This window comes from Pezoporus flaviventris, unplaced genomic scaffold (genome assembly GCF_033815535.1).
Source record: "Pezoporus flaviventris isolate CSIRO_AGI_PZ_B2104156 unplaced genomic scaffold, CSIRO_AGI_Pfla_v1 ptg000013l, whole genome shotgun sequence".
In the NCBI taxonomy this organism is placed as follows: domain Eukaryota; kingdom Metazoa; phylum Chordata; class Aves; order Psittaciformes; family Psittacidae; genus Pezoporus; species Pezoporus flaviventris.
In genome coordinates, this window is record NW_026892561.1 from 38002029 (window position 1) to 38018045 (window position 16017).

The 16017-nt window shown below is 38.5% G+C and overlaps 1 protein-coding gene across 1 annotated transcript; it reads left to right on the top strand.

Moving 5' to 3' along the window:
• The first annotated feature begins 1737 nt into the window (after window positions 1-1737).
• LOC133268222 (phospholipid scramblase family member 5-like) lies at window positions 1738-12919 on the top strand. The gene is made up of 8 exons (XM_061451075.1): window positions 1738-1816; window positions 2394-2619; window positions 5198-5349; window positions 8943-8985; window positions 9484-9704; window positions 10647-10808; window positions 11855-12016; window positions 12744-12919. Exons 2-8 carry the CDS (start codon window positions 2607-2609, stop codon window positions 12780-12782), a joined length of 792 nt encoding a protein of 263 aa, XP_061307059.1. The 5' UTR covers window positions 1738-1816; window positions 2394-2606; the 3' UTR covers window positions 12783-12919.
• Window positions 12920-16017: the final 3098 nt, after the last annotated feature.

Genomic DNA, 16017 nt, shown 5'->3' on the forward strand with positions numbered 1-16017 from the left:
GTGATCCCCCGGAGCCGCCTTCAAGGGCAGAGGCAGCAAGCTCTGTGACTTGGCAGAATTCCCCTTTGGGTGTTGCCACTCTGCCTTCTGAGGTCCTTAAATCTTAACTAGAAATAGCTGTATGCAATTCTTTAAAGGTTCGTCCTGATTTCTTCAGTAGTTTTTCCTGTGCAATTCTAAATAGCACCAAAGTATGGCTTCAGTTGTGTCTGGATAAGTATGATTAAGTCTTCTGTTCTGGAAGGCCTTATTTGAGGTCACTTTTAATCACAGATGGAGCAGATTTTGACCAATATGTATTTATTAAAAAATAAAAAAAAAAGCCAAAAATTCAGATTAAAGAAATTATTAAACATAGTTTTACTTGTAAGGACATATGCCAATTGTCCTTACAAAAAGACTATTGCTTACAAATCCTGCTGCAATCTATTGATATAATCTACTAAAATTATTGCTTCAGAATAAAACTATAAGAATAAGGTAAGAGGAGACATTGCAAAAGATGTGGAAATCTGGGAAAGAAATGGAAAAATATAAAATGCACTTCAAGTTTTCTATCTATTAACTATTTACTGCAATTTTGTAAATAATGTCAGAAAATCAGTTTTTTGGGGGCAGAACAGCCTCAGGAAAATGTTTATTTCATGAGCAGAGGAATAATGAAACCTGGCTGCTGTAGAGAGGTGAACCTGCCTGTACCACCATGGCTCTTTCCTGGAAGCCTGTTCCATGGTGCCAGCAGTTCCCAGCACAGCCAGGCTGTTCCATCCCACAGACTTCAGTGGCTGCAGGAAAGGACTGGGGCTGGTCCCATGTTACAGAGTACAGCACAGGCAGGCTGCCTTGGCACCTCTGTGCCTCTCCAGATCAACAAGTGAGCTACTTGGACTTCTCAAAAAGCCTTTAAAATGTTTGAAGTATCTTCTTTCAGCACATTTTATTTTTAGATTTTTTTGGCACCTTTCTTGATGTTCTGCACTTGCTTTATGCCTTGACCAAATTATTGGGATTTTTTTTTCTTTGGTTTAGTTACTGGGATATTTTTTTCCTTTGGTATTCTGGGAGGTAAAATGAATCTTTATTCCTTTCTAAGGTAGATAAATACTGTCTTGCCTGAGTTTTTATCTGTCATTTTCATAATTAGGTTTACTATATTTACTGGTGTTTGCTCTCCAGGTTAGATCCTCTGCTCCAAAGATGCACGTCCTTGACAGGGAGAAAGGAAGCAAAAATTTTTAGTCATTCTTAATCTTTATTTCCATTGATGTCAAATTTCTTCCCAGTCCAGAAAGGGTTGTTTAGTGCTCATTTTACACAACAATTTTGTCTGTGGGCTGCTCTCCCTTCACTGGAGTTTCCAGGGGTGAGTGCACAAGGACTTCCCAAGCAGGCAATGATAAACTTCTCAGAATTTTCACATAGCTAAATTTTTTAAACACATTCTGTAGGTAGACCTGAGGCCCTTGCGTTTGTGAATACAGTCAGTAAAAATCAGCTGCCATATCTTTTTTATATTTTTTTTGGGGGGGGGGGGGTTTCCTGTATTCTTCCTTCAGGGAATCCTCATCAGCATCTTCTTGAACAACAAACTCTGGAGTTAAATCTGCTCAGACATGCTCCTAGAGACTGTTTCAAACCAGTAGGACTTGTACTAGCGGGGAGAACAGAAAATGGTTCCCAACATCTCAGTCTGCTCTGCTGGGCTCTGTGCATAGTCTCTGCCATTTTTGCAGCCATGCTTCTTATCTGTCTGCAGATCGCATGTGCGTGAGGATCTCCATGGTGACTTGGGCACTTGAGGCAGAAATATGAGCTGGTAAGTCAAGGTTATCCTCCCTCCTCCTCCTCCTTTCCTCCCAGTTCAGTATGAGTTATTACATGCGTTACGTTTTGGTATGGATGGTGCTTGTCTGGAGCAAAGCACAGCGAGTCTGTTTTAATTCTCCAAATCCAGTTTAAACACCTCACACAGATGCATGGGGTGTGTGTGTGCAGGGGGTGGGTTATAGAACCTTTTTCTGGCTCTGTATGCAGCCATGACACCCCTTGTAGGGGAGGCTTATGCTGCATAGGTGGAATACAGTGATATATCCAAGGTAGATTTTCTTTCTTTGTGCATTGGAAGAGTTGACTGGGGGCTAGCAGTAGGGAAATACAGGTAATTAGCTCCTCTGTCTTTACTGGATACCCTGAAGAAATGGAAACATAAATATTGAATTATAAAGACAGAATTTGTGTAGTCTCAGAATATGTACATATAAAGCAGAATTTTAGGTCAAATGTGTTCAGTTAGCCAGTAGGTACATTGAAGTTGTGCCTTTTCGTATTCACAAAACACTTTTTTCCATTGGTGCAAACAACTTGAAATGAATAGTGTTTTTCTTGTTTGTTAGCATCATCTCCCCCTGTTGTCCATCGACATAAAATGCAGTGTTCTGGAACATGAGAAAGGCAATACATTTCCTCCAGTTCTTTGTAAGCTGATATGAAGCAGACAGACACCTTCTGAAGTTTTGTGCATGCTGTGCTCTTTTTTTCTTTGCTGCAACAAGAAAAGCCTTTTCTTTTAACCTGGCTTCCTTTGAAGAAGTAACTCAGGAAGCTTCATGGCCTCTCAAGGTAAGTGCATCTATAGTCTGTATTTTTAGATCATGTTTACAGAAAACTACAGTCTTGTACGTTTCCAGCAATCAGCAGTCTGATGAAATGAGTTTCAGGCTAAAACCACATCAGCCAAAGCACAATTGTTTTGGCTTCCTTTAATTTTTTTTTAGAATTCAGGAGGCTCCTAAGGAGACTAAAATCTATACGAGAATTTATTTGAATAAAATGTTAACATCTACGTTCAATCAAAAATATAGCATTTGTCTTTTTTTTTCTTAAAGTTGTTGGTTCAGAATGCTTGGGAAGGGCAGGTATTGAGCTAAAGGTACCACTATTTTTGCACACTTCTTTCTTATTCCACTTCAAAAATACCAAATCAGCAAATGCTTTTCACTTTCAGAACTGGCCAGAGTCCTGATAACCATGTAGGGAAAAAACAAATATCTTAAGAATAACTGAATTTAATCAGATTACTCCTATCTGGGTTCATCTTTGTCACACACTGTGTTCTAGCTGCAGCTGGGTGGGTACTCAGGGCTATTGGCCAACCTTGCAGCATGCTGATCTAACCAGCCTTCTAAATTTATTTTCTCCATGCTTTCAAATACTTAAACTAAGCAGAAGGATACAAATCTATTTTTTCTCAACATGAATACAACTCCACAGAGGTCACCCTGCTGTGATGTACAGAGGCAGATATTGGCCTAGGGACTTTCAGCAATGTCTGTTTAAGTTTGTCAAATGTTTACCCCTCTTTGCCCCCAAAATACTGACAACATTCTGCATTTACAACATTAAAAGGTATTCAGCAGCAAGCAGGTTTTATGGCATTGTTGTACTCTTGCAAAATACTGGGGGTTTTATATACACTTTGCGTACCTTTAGCCATATAAGAGATCTGGGTTTGTATATTTTTAATGCAAAGTAGTTAACATAAGTATGAAAATAGTAATGTTGTTTAATATGGTTTTAAAAATGAAGGAATTTGATAATATACTTCTTTTAGGAACAAGTAACGCTACGAATTATGTTTGTACAGAAAGCTCATTGTATTGTATGCTAACTTTTAAGTTTTCCCATACCATAATTGAAATGGGAAACATCCACGAAAATAGACAAAGTGTCAGACTGTCATGAATATTTAATATATTTACTATTTGATTTTTGTATAGCTTAAAATTTGACAGGTAGAACTGCAATTTGTTGTCTTCCTTTTCCTCTTTATCATTCGAGAATAACACTAACACTCGGCCACTTCATGGCATTTCATGTAACAACAAGAATTACGGCAGTAACAGAACCCTGTGAGGTAAAATGATGCAGAAGAGCCTATAAAATATTTATTACCCACTTATACATTTTTAAAAGCCAGCTACAAATTCAAAGAGGTTACTTTTTCTTCCTGTGGTCTCAGACTTTGAAAGAAAGCAGTAGCTGCAAAGACAAATTAAGATCAAAATATGATTAAATGATGAATCAGCCACAGTGAGTTCAAATAATACTAAAGGATCTCATTTAAACCCACAACAGCAAAAGAGAGCTTCAGACTTAGAGCCAAAATTCATTCTGGACCTCAAATCCCATCATGCCTATGTATTGTCACACATGAGATAAAAATGATCAGTTTGGGTACTGCTTTACTGCTGAAGCACAGAGGCTCAGCTTACTATTAGAAGGATTTGCCATTTTCTCTGCAGAGAGCTTCAGTTTGCTCTTGCTTGCTCTGGCAGAGCCAGTCTTAGTGAAGGCTGTGGAAAGATGCTTGGAGTAAAACCTACTGGCTTTGCTGAGTTTGCTGAGAATCAAATGGCTAAGGTTATCACTGTCCACTCAGAGACTGTGCCTATGCATATAAAGGGGTGCAGGCATTCAGGTGCCTGTAACAGTAAATACTCTCATTACCTTCGCAGCACTAGCCAAGGTAACCATCACTGTCCTAAAGGATGAGTTTGCAATAGCAAACCAGAAAACACAGCTTAATGATATCTGATCTTCTCATTAAGATAATAATGAATAATACACTGTAAGAGGCTGTTTAGACTTTGATACCAGAGTTGTAACATCTAGCTTAGGGTATCTGAGATCTCTGGAAAGATTATCTCTAATCAAGAGAAAATATGCATACCCTCAAGATGCTAGAAAGCATCTTGCTAGAAGCAAGCCTTCAGCAACTTGGTATACGTTAACACACAGGGCAGCTCATGGGGAGCAGGGCTCAGCAACCTGTGCTGAGGAGCTTATGGCCATCCCGTGTGTGTGAATCCAGACCAGCTCCATCCAGCCTTGTCACAGAGACTCAGTGCTTGCAACCTGTCAGAGTGGATTAGCTACCATCCAAGACCATACATATCTCCTGGTTAGCTTCAATTCCACTTTGCATACTCTTAAGATTTCTTTATAAATTGAATCAGAGTGCTGTAAGTGTGGGACCATCAGAAGATTTGTTTCAGATCCTCACTCCTGATGTGAATCAAAATGCTGATATAGTCACAGGCAGAATATGATATTGTTCCAGTTTTGATCTGAACAGCTAGCTGCTGTTTGATCCTGTTACTTTCTGATTGTAATTATTATTTTTCTTCTTTCCCTGCAGAATATCAGGGACAAACCAACCCAATTTTTAGGGATCACCTCCCTGGTTCTTCTGACCTTTCTGGACAGAATAAACCTGTTGAACCAACAAGCCTCTGGAAGCAAACATCACACCCTTATAACTTGCCACCTGGTCTGGAGTACCTGAACCAGGTCCTGAATCTTTCCAAATGTTAGAATTGTCTTGGGGGTTTTGTTTGTTTATTTCGTTTTTCCTGAGGGAGGGACAGGCAGAGATGGAAAGGTTTTTTTGTTGTTTGATATTACTATGAAATAAGGAGCCATAGGAGTGACAAGCTCTTCCTTCATTGTGGCTGTTCATTTGCACAGAAATCCATTTGTTGTGCATGCATCTCTTCTTGCACCAAAATCATGGTTTTCTTCCCTCTAGGACTTTTTCTAGATCATATTATTATACTGCTCAGTGTCCCCCCAGTTTTCTTCCAGCTGCTTAAGAGCTCACCCTCAGGGAAATGGCTATCAAACTCTGGCCTGCCTCAAAAAGATTAAAACAGGCAGCGTGTGAAGGAATTATCACCTCCTTGCAACCCATCCTTTGAGGAACATGAAGGTCTCATGAGCAAACTGCTGCCCACAACAGTGCTCTCCAGGTTGGATGTAAGGTCCTGGGGAGAAAAGTTCTCAAGGACACAACTTGTGAGCGTAAGTCTGGGCAGCTACAAACCTGCACCTGCATTGTGTTGGGTCATGGGGCAGGAAAGTGCTACTGCCCAAGAGAGGAAAATGCTTAGAAATGGAAGCAGACCAGTAGGTCACAGGCAGGGGAGGGAAAAGAAATGCTAAAGTCTTCTCTGTCCTGTTAAATGTGAGCTGTCCATCTCGCTGTGTGAAAACTCTCAGTCCCTGGAGCTCAGACCCGTGATGGTCTGCAACTTTGTTCCAGAAGTTTCATCTCTTCCTACACTTTTTTACTGGGAGAGTCACTCCCTGCTACTGCCTTGACACTGAGTCCTGTTTGCATTTCAGGTGTGGCTGGATTCTGCTGCTCTTACATATGCTGAGCAATGGGTCATACACCCTGCCTGGTATGATCAGGAACAGAACTGGGCCTCAGGATAGTCAGGCTGTGATTCTGATACACACACTTCTGCTGTGTTTGTATTTTGGTGGTGCTGGGAAATATTTATTTCTCTTGAGGTGTGTATTTTAGATATACAATTCTGGTAGTTTTGCACAGAAACAGAAATTGAATACATCTTATATTTCAATCTAAGTTACCCAGATAGCTAATGAAACTGGGAGTCACTACAGGTATCATCTTGCATGTGGAGCTATGATTTTCATTTCATGGTGCCCATGCACAAAATATCAGTTGTCAATTACATGAGCATTTGATCACAGAGCGTGGGAGCTACATTTTTTAGACTGAGGAGTGATTTGCTCAGCTGTTCAAGGTGCATCAAAAATGGCCAATAACTTGCTTCTGTCTTGGCAGACAGATACTGTTCTTTCACTGTCACAGAAGCGACACTCTAAACAATTTCCTACCAAAAAAAAAAAATTGACCAAACCTCATTATTATCTTCTAGATCACAGCCATAGTTTGAGGAATTGTCCAGTGTCCGTCACAAAAATCGAGGGAACCTTTTCCCGTAGCAGAAATATGCAGATCAGACCTTGGAGAACTTTCCAAGTAGCTTAACAGCATGTTGTGCCACCATTCAGGCTTAACTAGTTTTGTAAATGCTTCTTGGTTTAGACTTGGTTAGACTGATCAGATGTAAATTTAATTTCCACAAAACAGAATACTAAGAATTAGCTGTGTATAAGGAATTTTAACATATCTGAACTCAAGAGGGCTCATATCCTTGTAAAAAAAAGGGCTTTACATCTTTCAAATGCAAGTGCAGAATTCAGTTGATCCACAAGTGTCCCAATAAAAGGTGCTTCAGAATAGCTGTCTTGCCCAAACCAGGGAAGGCAAAACAAGCCTAACAAGTGTTACTGCCGTGTTGTCTCAACATTTTTTATACATTGCTCACAATAAACCAATAAACAGATCAAAATCACTCAAAGCTTTTAACTGTTCAGTCTCTGTCATTTTGTTTTCCTTGTGAAAGCCTATGTGGGGCAAAGAAATCCATACTAAAATCAAAACTAAAATACTGAAGCAGCTCTACCATCTTTAACGTTTTTATTCTTTTTATATCATCAGAGCACTTCCCATGAGTTCCAAGAGTTCACATCTCTCATAAAACCTAAACAACAAACAGCAGAGATCCTTGGGAGAAAATTTTTAAGTCCAAATATTTTTTATTATTTCAATTACTGGCATGCACATTTCAGAGATTAATGAAAGGGATAAAGAAGTTTCTCTTGTACCAGCTTTTCTTTGCAGCCTGAACTAGCTGCAGGAGATGACTAGAACTGACAAATGGCTGCAACAGTTTGAATACGTACCAGGCAAGGTTTATCAATTGTAAAATATACAGACGCTGGAGAGCAGTGACATGCTGGTCTCAGAAGGTCGCTGTGTGCTTTCTGTTTGCAGCTGTGAGTAACAGCAAAATCCTGTGCCACGTGTTTGCCCATCAGGAATTTAAGGAAAAAAAGATTAGCAAAGCCTAAACTATCGCATAAAACAGGCATAAAAAGTCACATAAAACTGAAAGGTAGACTGAAATTAAGTCTTGCTGATTTTATAATGCTAATGACTGTTCTCTAAAGAAGAGTAACGTCGGAGGGATTGTAAGCACAGCAAAGCAAGGGTATTGTGGCAGTTATTCTCCTGCATTTGTAACCAGCCCACAGGGGAAGACAGTTTCAGTAAGCTGAGGGTTTCTCTGGGGAGTGTTTTGCCCATTCTGGCACCCTAATGTGACTGCTTGCCAGATTTAGGGTGCAGAACTACCAGTGCCTGAGATCAGAGTGTTAAAGATTGTGTGTGCCTTTGCTGGCATCATCTAATTGCCTTGATAGGCTGCTCTAGCAAGGCCCTTTGAATGTGGCTGCAGCATGTTTTCAGCTTGAGTCTAAACTAATTCACTCTTTCACTGCCATGGTGCCCCGCACTAACCTTAGCTTTGGGGTAAGGGGCCAAGAGCAGGAGGGATGCACAGGAGTCTGAAACGGGTCCTGCTTTTCACATACATCTTTCCATTGCTGTTGCCTTCCTCATTCTCCCAGTGACAAATTGTAGAACCATAGAATGCCAGGTTGGAAGGGACCTCCGGTATCACCTGGTCCAGTGACTAGGTCAACCTCTCTTAGTTGATGTATACTAATTGTCCCAGCTCCCTGTCAGCTGAATCTTAAAAGTTCCCAGTGTCAGGGAATCCACCACTTTCCAACAGTTAATTGTCCTCATTATGAAAAATCTTCCTTTTGTGTCTAATCGGAATCTCCACAGCAGTAACCTGTACCCTTTGTCTTTTCCATGTGACTCCTTGTTAAAAGGGAGTCTCCATCTTCTCTGTAACCACCCTTTAAATACTGGAACATGGTGATAAGGTCTCCCGTGAGCCTCAAAGCTTGTTTTTCTTCAAATATGTGTGTGAATTATATAACCACAACACCCAATGTCACACTCTTCAGTCATCATTTCAGAGATGTCTAAAGTGTGACTTGAGATAGACCTTGAGCACCCAACTTATGCACCTCTGGAAGGAAAGGGAACCTAGTAAAAGGGAGATAAGCAATAAAAATAGACAGGTGATGGTGATCACCAGTAGCCCCAGACCTTTCCAGCACCCACCATCTTGTTTATTTATTTGTATTTTTAACAGCTGGACCGGATAATTATTCATCAGCAAGTGGAGCTTCTTGAAGGTACGGTGACTTCAGTGAGGTGGGGGGAAGGATTTGGAAGCCTTTTGGAGGCATCTGTTTTCTATTCCTCAGAATTTCAAAGTACTGAACAAGTATTAAGTTCTGAACTGAAAACATTTTAAAATGCATTTCTCCCTTCAAAGTGTTTATGTCCTGATTTTTGGCTACCTCAACTGGGTGAAAGTTTTGCTTGCTGAAGTGGGGCAGCCTCATATTTTACTTTTCACAGATGATAAAGTAAGGAAAAGCTCAAACTAAAACTCAACTGAATTCTGTTCTGTGATAATGCGATTTAGTGTACAGCAAATCAAAATCTTTGAACTAAATGTTCCTTCAAAATACAGACCTGTTATTATTATTTCCTTATAATTGCATTTTTCCTTTGTGTCATTACTTCAAAACAATTATTACACTTTGTTCCATAGATTTTTAGAATATATTCTAATATATATGCTAATATTATATTGAGGCAATTTTCTACTTATTTTGCTTCATTAGCCATAGTTGGCACAGAGACCTCCAGCAAATACGAGATAAAAAACCATTTGGGACAAAGAGTTTACTTTGCAGTAGAAGAAAATGATTGCTTTGATCGTAATCTGTGTTCGCCTATAAGGTCTTTCACCATAAGGATTGCTGATAACATGGGCCAAGAAGTGATTACAGTGAACAGACCCTTGAGATGCAACAGCTGCTGGTTCCCCTGTTTCCTGCAAGAGGTGAGTGAATCCTAACTGCCCTTTGTCCAAGCTTCTTGTTGTATGTGCACAGCATTAAGAAAGCCTTGTGCAACCCCTGTGAGGATGGCAGGAAGAGATTTACACCCACATCTCAGCCTGGAGGACTGCATGGAGGCCTTTGCTTAGAAGTAACTATTGATAAATGGAGCGCTTTTGTGAGTTATATTCCCAGCATGCCTCCCCTCTTTCATGGGTATTTACTTTCCCTGACATCCCAAGCTTTTGTGTCTAATGATACAGTTATCCCTCCAGTCAGCTAACACCCCAAAACACTGCTTGGCCCGACACATACTAGTATCAGTGCTACAGATGGAAATCACCCACTATACTCCCCAAGTGTGAAGGATAGACAATCCCTGGAAACCATTAGTATGTGTGGGTATGACTGGGAAGCACCCCTCTGAATCAGCTGATGCTTCACTCCATGGCTCTTTCTCCTCAAGGCCATATATCTCTTGAAAATAATCTGCTTTTACAGAAAACCACAGATCCTGTAACATACCAGGTCTTTTATTGTTTCAGACTCTCTCTTATTCAGACGTTTTTCTTGTTTTATGAAAATGCTTTAAGAGTTGACTCATCTACCTACATTCTCAGTACTGCATCGATCCTTTTTAAAAGAGGTCCTTTGCTAGCACAGCTACTGTATAAAAAAAGTTTATAAGGATACCTACTCATTGATTATAATGACAAAATTTTTTAACAATATATAGTTTTTTATACGTAAGCTATTAGCTTCTGGTGTAGCTTTTGACTTTCATATTGTCCAATATATTTAAACCCACCATCACACAGCCTTGTAATATCAAGTTGACAGTTTGGTAAAGTTATATATTTTTTCATTATATAAACAATGCACTTTTAAAATATACTACTATAAAGTTACTTTAGAAGATCTTTGTTTTCTCTTTTTTTTGCTAGTTAGAAGTTCAGTCCCCACCAGGTACAATAGCTGGATATGTTGTACAGAACTGGGACCCTTTTCTGCCAAAGTTTACTATACAGAATGAAAGTAAAGAAGATGTACTAAAAATAATTGGCCCATATGCAACTTGTGGCTGTTTTGAAGATGTTGACTTTGAGGTATGTTTCTTGTGAGAGTTAAGAATTTTAAGGTTTTACTACATTGAATAAATTTCTTACTCAAAAATCCGTGATTCTAGCCTTAAAAATATGTTGCTATAATTATGGAACAGAACTACAACAAAATGCATTGGAGTTCCTGACTTGTACACTCAGATTTCTACAGATGTTTTCTGGACAGGAGTGACAGTCCCTTCAAGGAAATAAACAAGTTGCTAGGTGAAGTCCTGATATTCTATAGTCCTTGAGCACTCAGCCATTGCTTTTTATAAACTCAGGGTTTTATCCCACATGGATTCACTGTTACCTGAAACAGTCCCTTGAATCCTGTGGCATTGAATCTGCTGCTGTCATCACTTTTAGACTGAGAACCACAGGGAGGACTACTGTCCAATATGTCTAAATTCAGTTGACAACATTTATCAGGAGAAAAATAATTCTGAGGAGCCATTGAGGTATGTAATGGATGACAGGGAGAATGGGAGATAATCAAAGAAACCCTGCACAGAGTTTTCTGATGTGAACAAAGTGCTTTTCCTTAATTAAGGAATCATAAAAGAGCTTCTTCATTGATCAACTTGTTAGCCAAATAAGTAGACTTCACTGGGTACTGACTGAAAGTCCCAATATACTGTGAGAAACATGTAGATAGCTACATAATTGAAAACTTACCTGTCAGTTGTAAGGGAAAGTGGTCCACAGCATTGGTACTGCTATGATTTGGAGCATATCAGAAACGCAATGTAGAAAACAAAATCATTGGGAAAGAAGAGCAAAAGTATGGTATAAATTTTTACATCTCATTTCCTCCACTTTTCTGTCAGCTCTAAAGATGCTGATGTTTCCAAACTTGAGACCCTTTCTTGTGTGCCACTCCTAAAGGAAAATCTGACACTAATAGAGCATCTCAATGATAAGAATAAAAGAACAACCTGACAACTATAGCATACTCTGTGTGTCAGGGCACAGTCATTAATTGTGGGGAGATATTGGTGTGTACTAGATTTATTTACAGTTAGGTGTATTCCTGTTTTTTATTGGTGTAGGTAAAAACTCTCAATGAGATGTCAACGATTGGCAAAATTTCCAAGTACTGGTCTGGATTTGTAAACAATGTCTTTACCAACACTGCCAACTTTGGGATCCAGGTCCCTGTAGATCTTGATGTGAGAATCAAGGCAATACTGATTGGTGCTTGTTTCCTCATTGTAAGTATGCAAAATAAAGAGGTAGACCCAATATGGCCTCTGCTATCAGTTGTGAACCTACAAAGCTCTAAGTGTGGAAGGCCAAACCTGCTATCTAAAAGAATAAGTTAATCAGTTAACTGAACTTAAGTGAAAACCTTTTAGTTTTTATGTCTGCTTTTTTTTTTTCTTAATTGCTGAGAATCTTTAGGTTCCTAAATGTTTTATTAAACTGTTTAAATAGTATTCCATGTATAGTTCAATATCTCACATGGCAGGATCAAATATCAATGTAAACGTCAAACCTACTGAACTCCCCAAACCCCCTTATCTGTTGTGGTATGGTAATGGTAATTTCAAACTGTGAGTGCCACTTAAACACTTCTATCAAGTATTACATATAAGACTTTCAGCTCATATGAAATTTCCTATGAAAAATTTAATTGTGAAGATAAAAAGAAGATAAGAGTTATATGAAAAAGTGAATACTCATTGCTAGGGGTAAGGATGAGGTTAAGATTCATGTGGGAACGAAATAGCCACAACTCAGAAATAGAAATGTAACTCTCATGATACTTAAGATTTTTGGATTGTGTCTTCCGAAACTTGTGTTGTTTAGTGGCAGAGTAATAGAAAATGATTGACTAATCTAATTACTTCATGTAACAAAAGCCTACAAGTAAGACTTTTGATAGCAGTTGTTGTATTTTTGTACCATACATATAATTCACAGTTTGTTTATTTATAGGACTTAATGTTCTTTGAAAACTCTTTGGATGGATTATAACAAGATGACAGAAACAATAAAATATGCAGAATGTGTTTCAGTAAGTAAAAATGAACATAAATTGAGCTTCTTGCTTTGAAGACTTATACATTAGATACTTTCTAATTCTTTTTCATTTTCTTCCAGAAATCGCTTGAGCTTTGGACATGATTTTGAACCTCACAAATCCTTGTTCCTTACAGGAAAAGATAGGGAGCTAATGATGATGTTTATTAAAATACGTCTCACGTAAATAATGATTTCCCTTTTACATTTTATATGTGTTGTAGCTAAACACATATTTTTCACACGGAGCACTTGCTTTGGAATTGTGCTATTCTTTTCTTTCTCTTTTGATGTTTCTGCATGGGAAATCATAAAAGATTTGATGAAGGCTTGCAGCATCACTGATGAAAGTCTATGTTTAGAGAAGCCTTTGATGTTTTGCAAGTGCTAGTACCAGTTACCAACCACACGAAAGCGTGTTCCGGGGGTTTTGTTTCTCGTAATTTTAGAAGCAATTTTCTGATTTGTTATTTAATTAATAGTAGCAAACTGAGTTGGAAAGTAACAAATAGACATCACCTAATGGGAAGCCTAAGATGTTATCTGTTGCAATGAGTTGAAAGAAGGGAAGCTATGTTTGCTATTAAATTAATTTTATGGCAAAGACTTGTTTGTTACAGCCAGGAATTAGGCCTCCAGCATTAGGCTTGGGAACATAAGTTCTATTCAGAAAATCTGGTCTTCCACTATTTTTATTGAAGGCAGGCCATAAGGTTTGAGAGATGGACCTCTATGTGCTAGAGGTGCACTTTGAACTATCCAGCATTGATTCTTGCTTCCATTGACTCAAGCCTTCCCTTAAAAGGTTTGTTCTTCTTTATAATATCTGGTGGTTAGAAACTTTTCATTCAGACTTGCCTGAGGCCACCCTAGAACAGAATTATTCTTTTCCTTTGGCAAGCTCAGGTATTTTCTATGATAGGACTGTACAGTAAGAGCTTTTTCTGTTTCAGATAGCAGCTTTACATAGCTGTTCATTCCTGCAGTTACACCTCATTATACAATTCCCAAACATTCTCGCCAACAGGCTTCTATTAATACAAACTTTCTTTGTAGAAGCATCCATGATATATATGAAAGTCATGAACAGAATAATTTTTGTTGTGAAATATTTTCTGTATGAACTTGCTTATCCTCTCCTAAAAACTCCAACGAGTCCTTCAAGAAGCAAATTAGTAGGATACAATATTGGTGGTAAAAAAAGAAATGCTGTTGTAGTCACTGGTCAAATTTCCAAGGGAAGCATCTTATAAATCAGGGAATGCTGAATATTTCTTTTTATCATGAACTAGTAATTCAATTCTTGAAAACAACCAACACATCAACGGAAAGGAGAGGAGATAATGAATAATTCATAAAAATGAAAAAGAGCTAAATTTATCAGGTGATTAATTCTCAACAAATATTTAGACTAATTTTAAATTAATGTTCATGGATATGAATTCAAACACAGTGAAGTCAGGAAGTTGCAACTAATGTTCCCTTAGTGAAATTAACTCAGGATTGCTTATAGATTTAAACAGTATGTTTTAGATTATATACCACACTTAGGTATTTATACAGATTTACATATGTCTTCAAAATAATTGTGGTTAACAAGCTCTGACAATCATCATTATCTTTTAACCATTTTATTACTGACTCTTGCTGTGATTCGTAGCAGTGCAATCAGGCTGCAATCTGCAGAAGTTATGAACTCACAGGGAACCATTGCCATCACCTTTCCCAGGAGGAAGCAACTTGTGAGCTTTGTGGGCAGAGGCTCCCTCGTGTGGAAATTCATAGTTTTGCAGAAGAATACAGATGACTGATGCCAATTTGCTATTCTCACTAGTTTCACATTGGTGTAATTCTATAAAATTCAGTCCTTTCACTCCTGACTTACTCTAATGCAAATTGAGAAAAAGAGACAGATTTTAATAGTAATCTTTCTCTTTGAATCCCTTTTCTATCTTAGGCAGAAGTGACTATTTTTGTAGCCAACATTCTTTAGTCTCATGCAAAAACATGTTCTTCACTGTTACCGAGTTGTATATATCTTAATGCACAGCTAAATGTAGTGCCTGGTGAGATCAGTGTGCTCCCTTGCTATCTGCCACTTCCTCTGCTATTTCCAGACTTCTTATGACCCTTAACAAGCTAAAGACCTCTTTGAAGCAGATGTGTGCAACTGCCACTGAAGTCAATACAAAATAGGGTCTTATTTACCTGTGGGGCTGAAATTTGGCTGAGTGTCCACATATATACCTTGTAGGTAAGCAATGCATATAGATTTTATGTATTGTAACCAGATGATAGCATTATTTCTTGCACTTAGTGACATCATTGCTGGGTTTTGCGTTAGTACAACCCTTTTTTTAAAGAAGCGTAATGCTTGCATGCCTGTATGAATATATTTGAATGCCTCTGCTGTATGAGAGGCAGCTTCTGGGACATACAAGAACAGGTTCAGTCCCCGAATAAAACAAAGCACTGGGGTTGGGATAGCTCTTGATGATTAGAACTTCCTCAGCAGCCTGTTTGACCTTGGTCCTACCCTTCAACATCCTGGTAGAAATTCCGTGCCAATGCCAGCGCTTTTTTGACTAGAAGCTCCTTCATCTAAATCACAGCTGCCATATGAGGGCAGGTATTCATCCTTGGCAAAGATGATGGAGTTCTCTGGGATATTACTAAAGAAAAGCTAACAAGCACCTCTAACTAGTCACTCTTTCTTATTAATAGCTTTCACATTATGGGAGCTATATGTGCTCTTTACAAATCCCAACTCTCTTGATTCCCCAATGGGCTAGGAGTGGCTCTCCAAAGGAGAATTCTGTATTTCCCAAAGGGAAACAGCTATTCTTTAAAACAGATTCATGGCTTGAACATCTTCTAGAAAGAAACACGATTGTTCCAATGAAAGAGAAATTTTACTTAATGCAGCCGAGTGAACAGTTTCATAGTTGACCACTAGCCAAATCTGAGTAGTATATAATTCTTGTGTTCAGTAGATGGCAGCAACAGTTCATTATTACAGTGGTTAGCTTTCCACATATCACTAGTTGTACCCAGGCTGCTGATTAAAAATCAACACACCTTTAACCTCTAATTGATTTCTACCATTATCTGGAGGATTCTATTTTCGTTTCTATTCAATCTTTGTCACATGATGCTAGGTTATCTTTACTGCCTTCAATTTGCAGCTGAA

Bases quoted from the DNA above. Each gene is read 5' to 3' on its own strand.
- LOC133268222 (XM_061451075.1), top strand. The intron at 8,986-9,483 runs GTACGGTGACTT...TTGCTTCATTAG, and splicing joins GCAAGTGGAGCTTCTTGAAG to CCATAGTTGGCACAGAGACC. The intron at 9,705-10,646 runs GTGAGTGAATCC...TTTTTTTGCTAG, and splicing joins TCCCCTGTTTCCTGCAAGAG to TTAGAAGTTCAGTCCCCACC.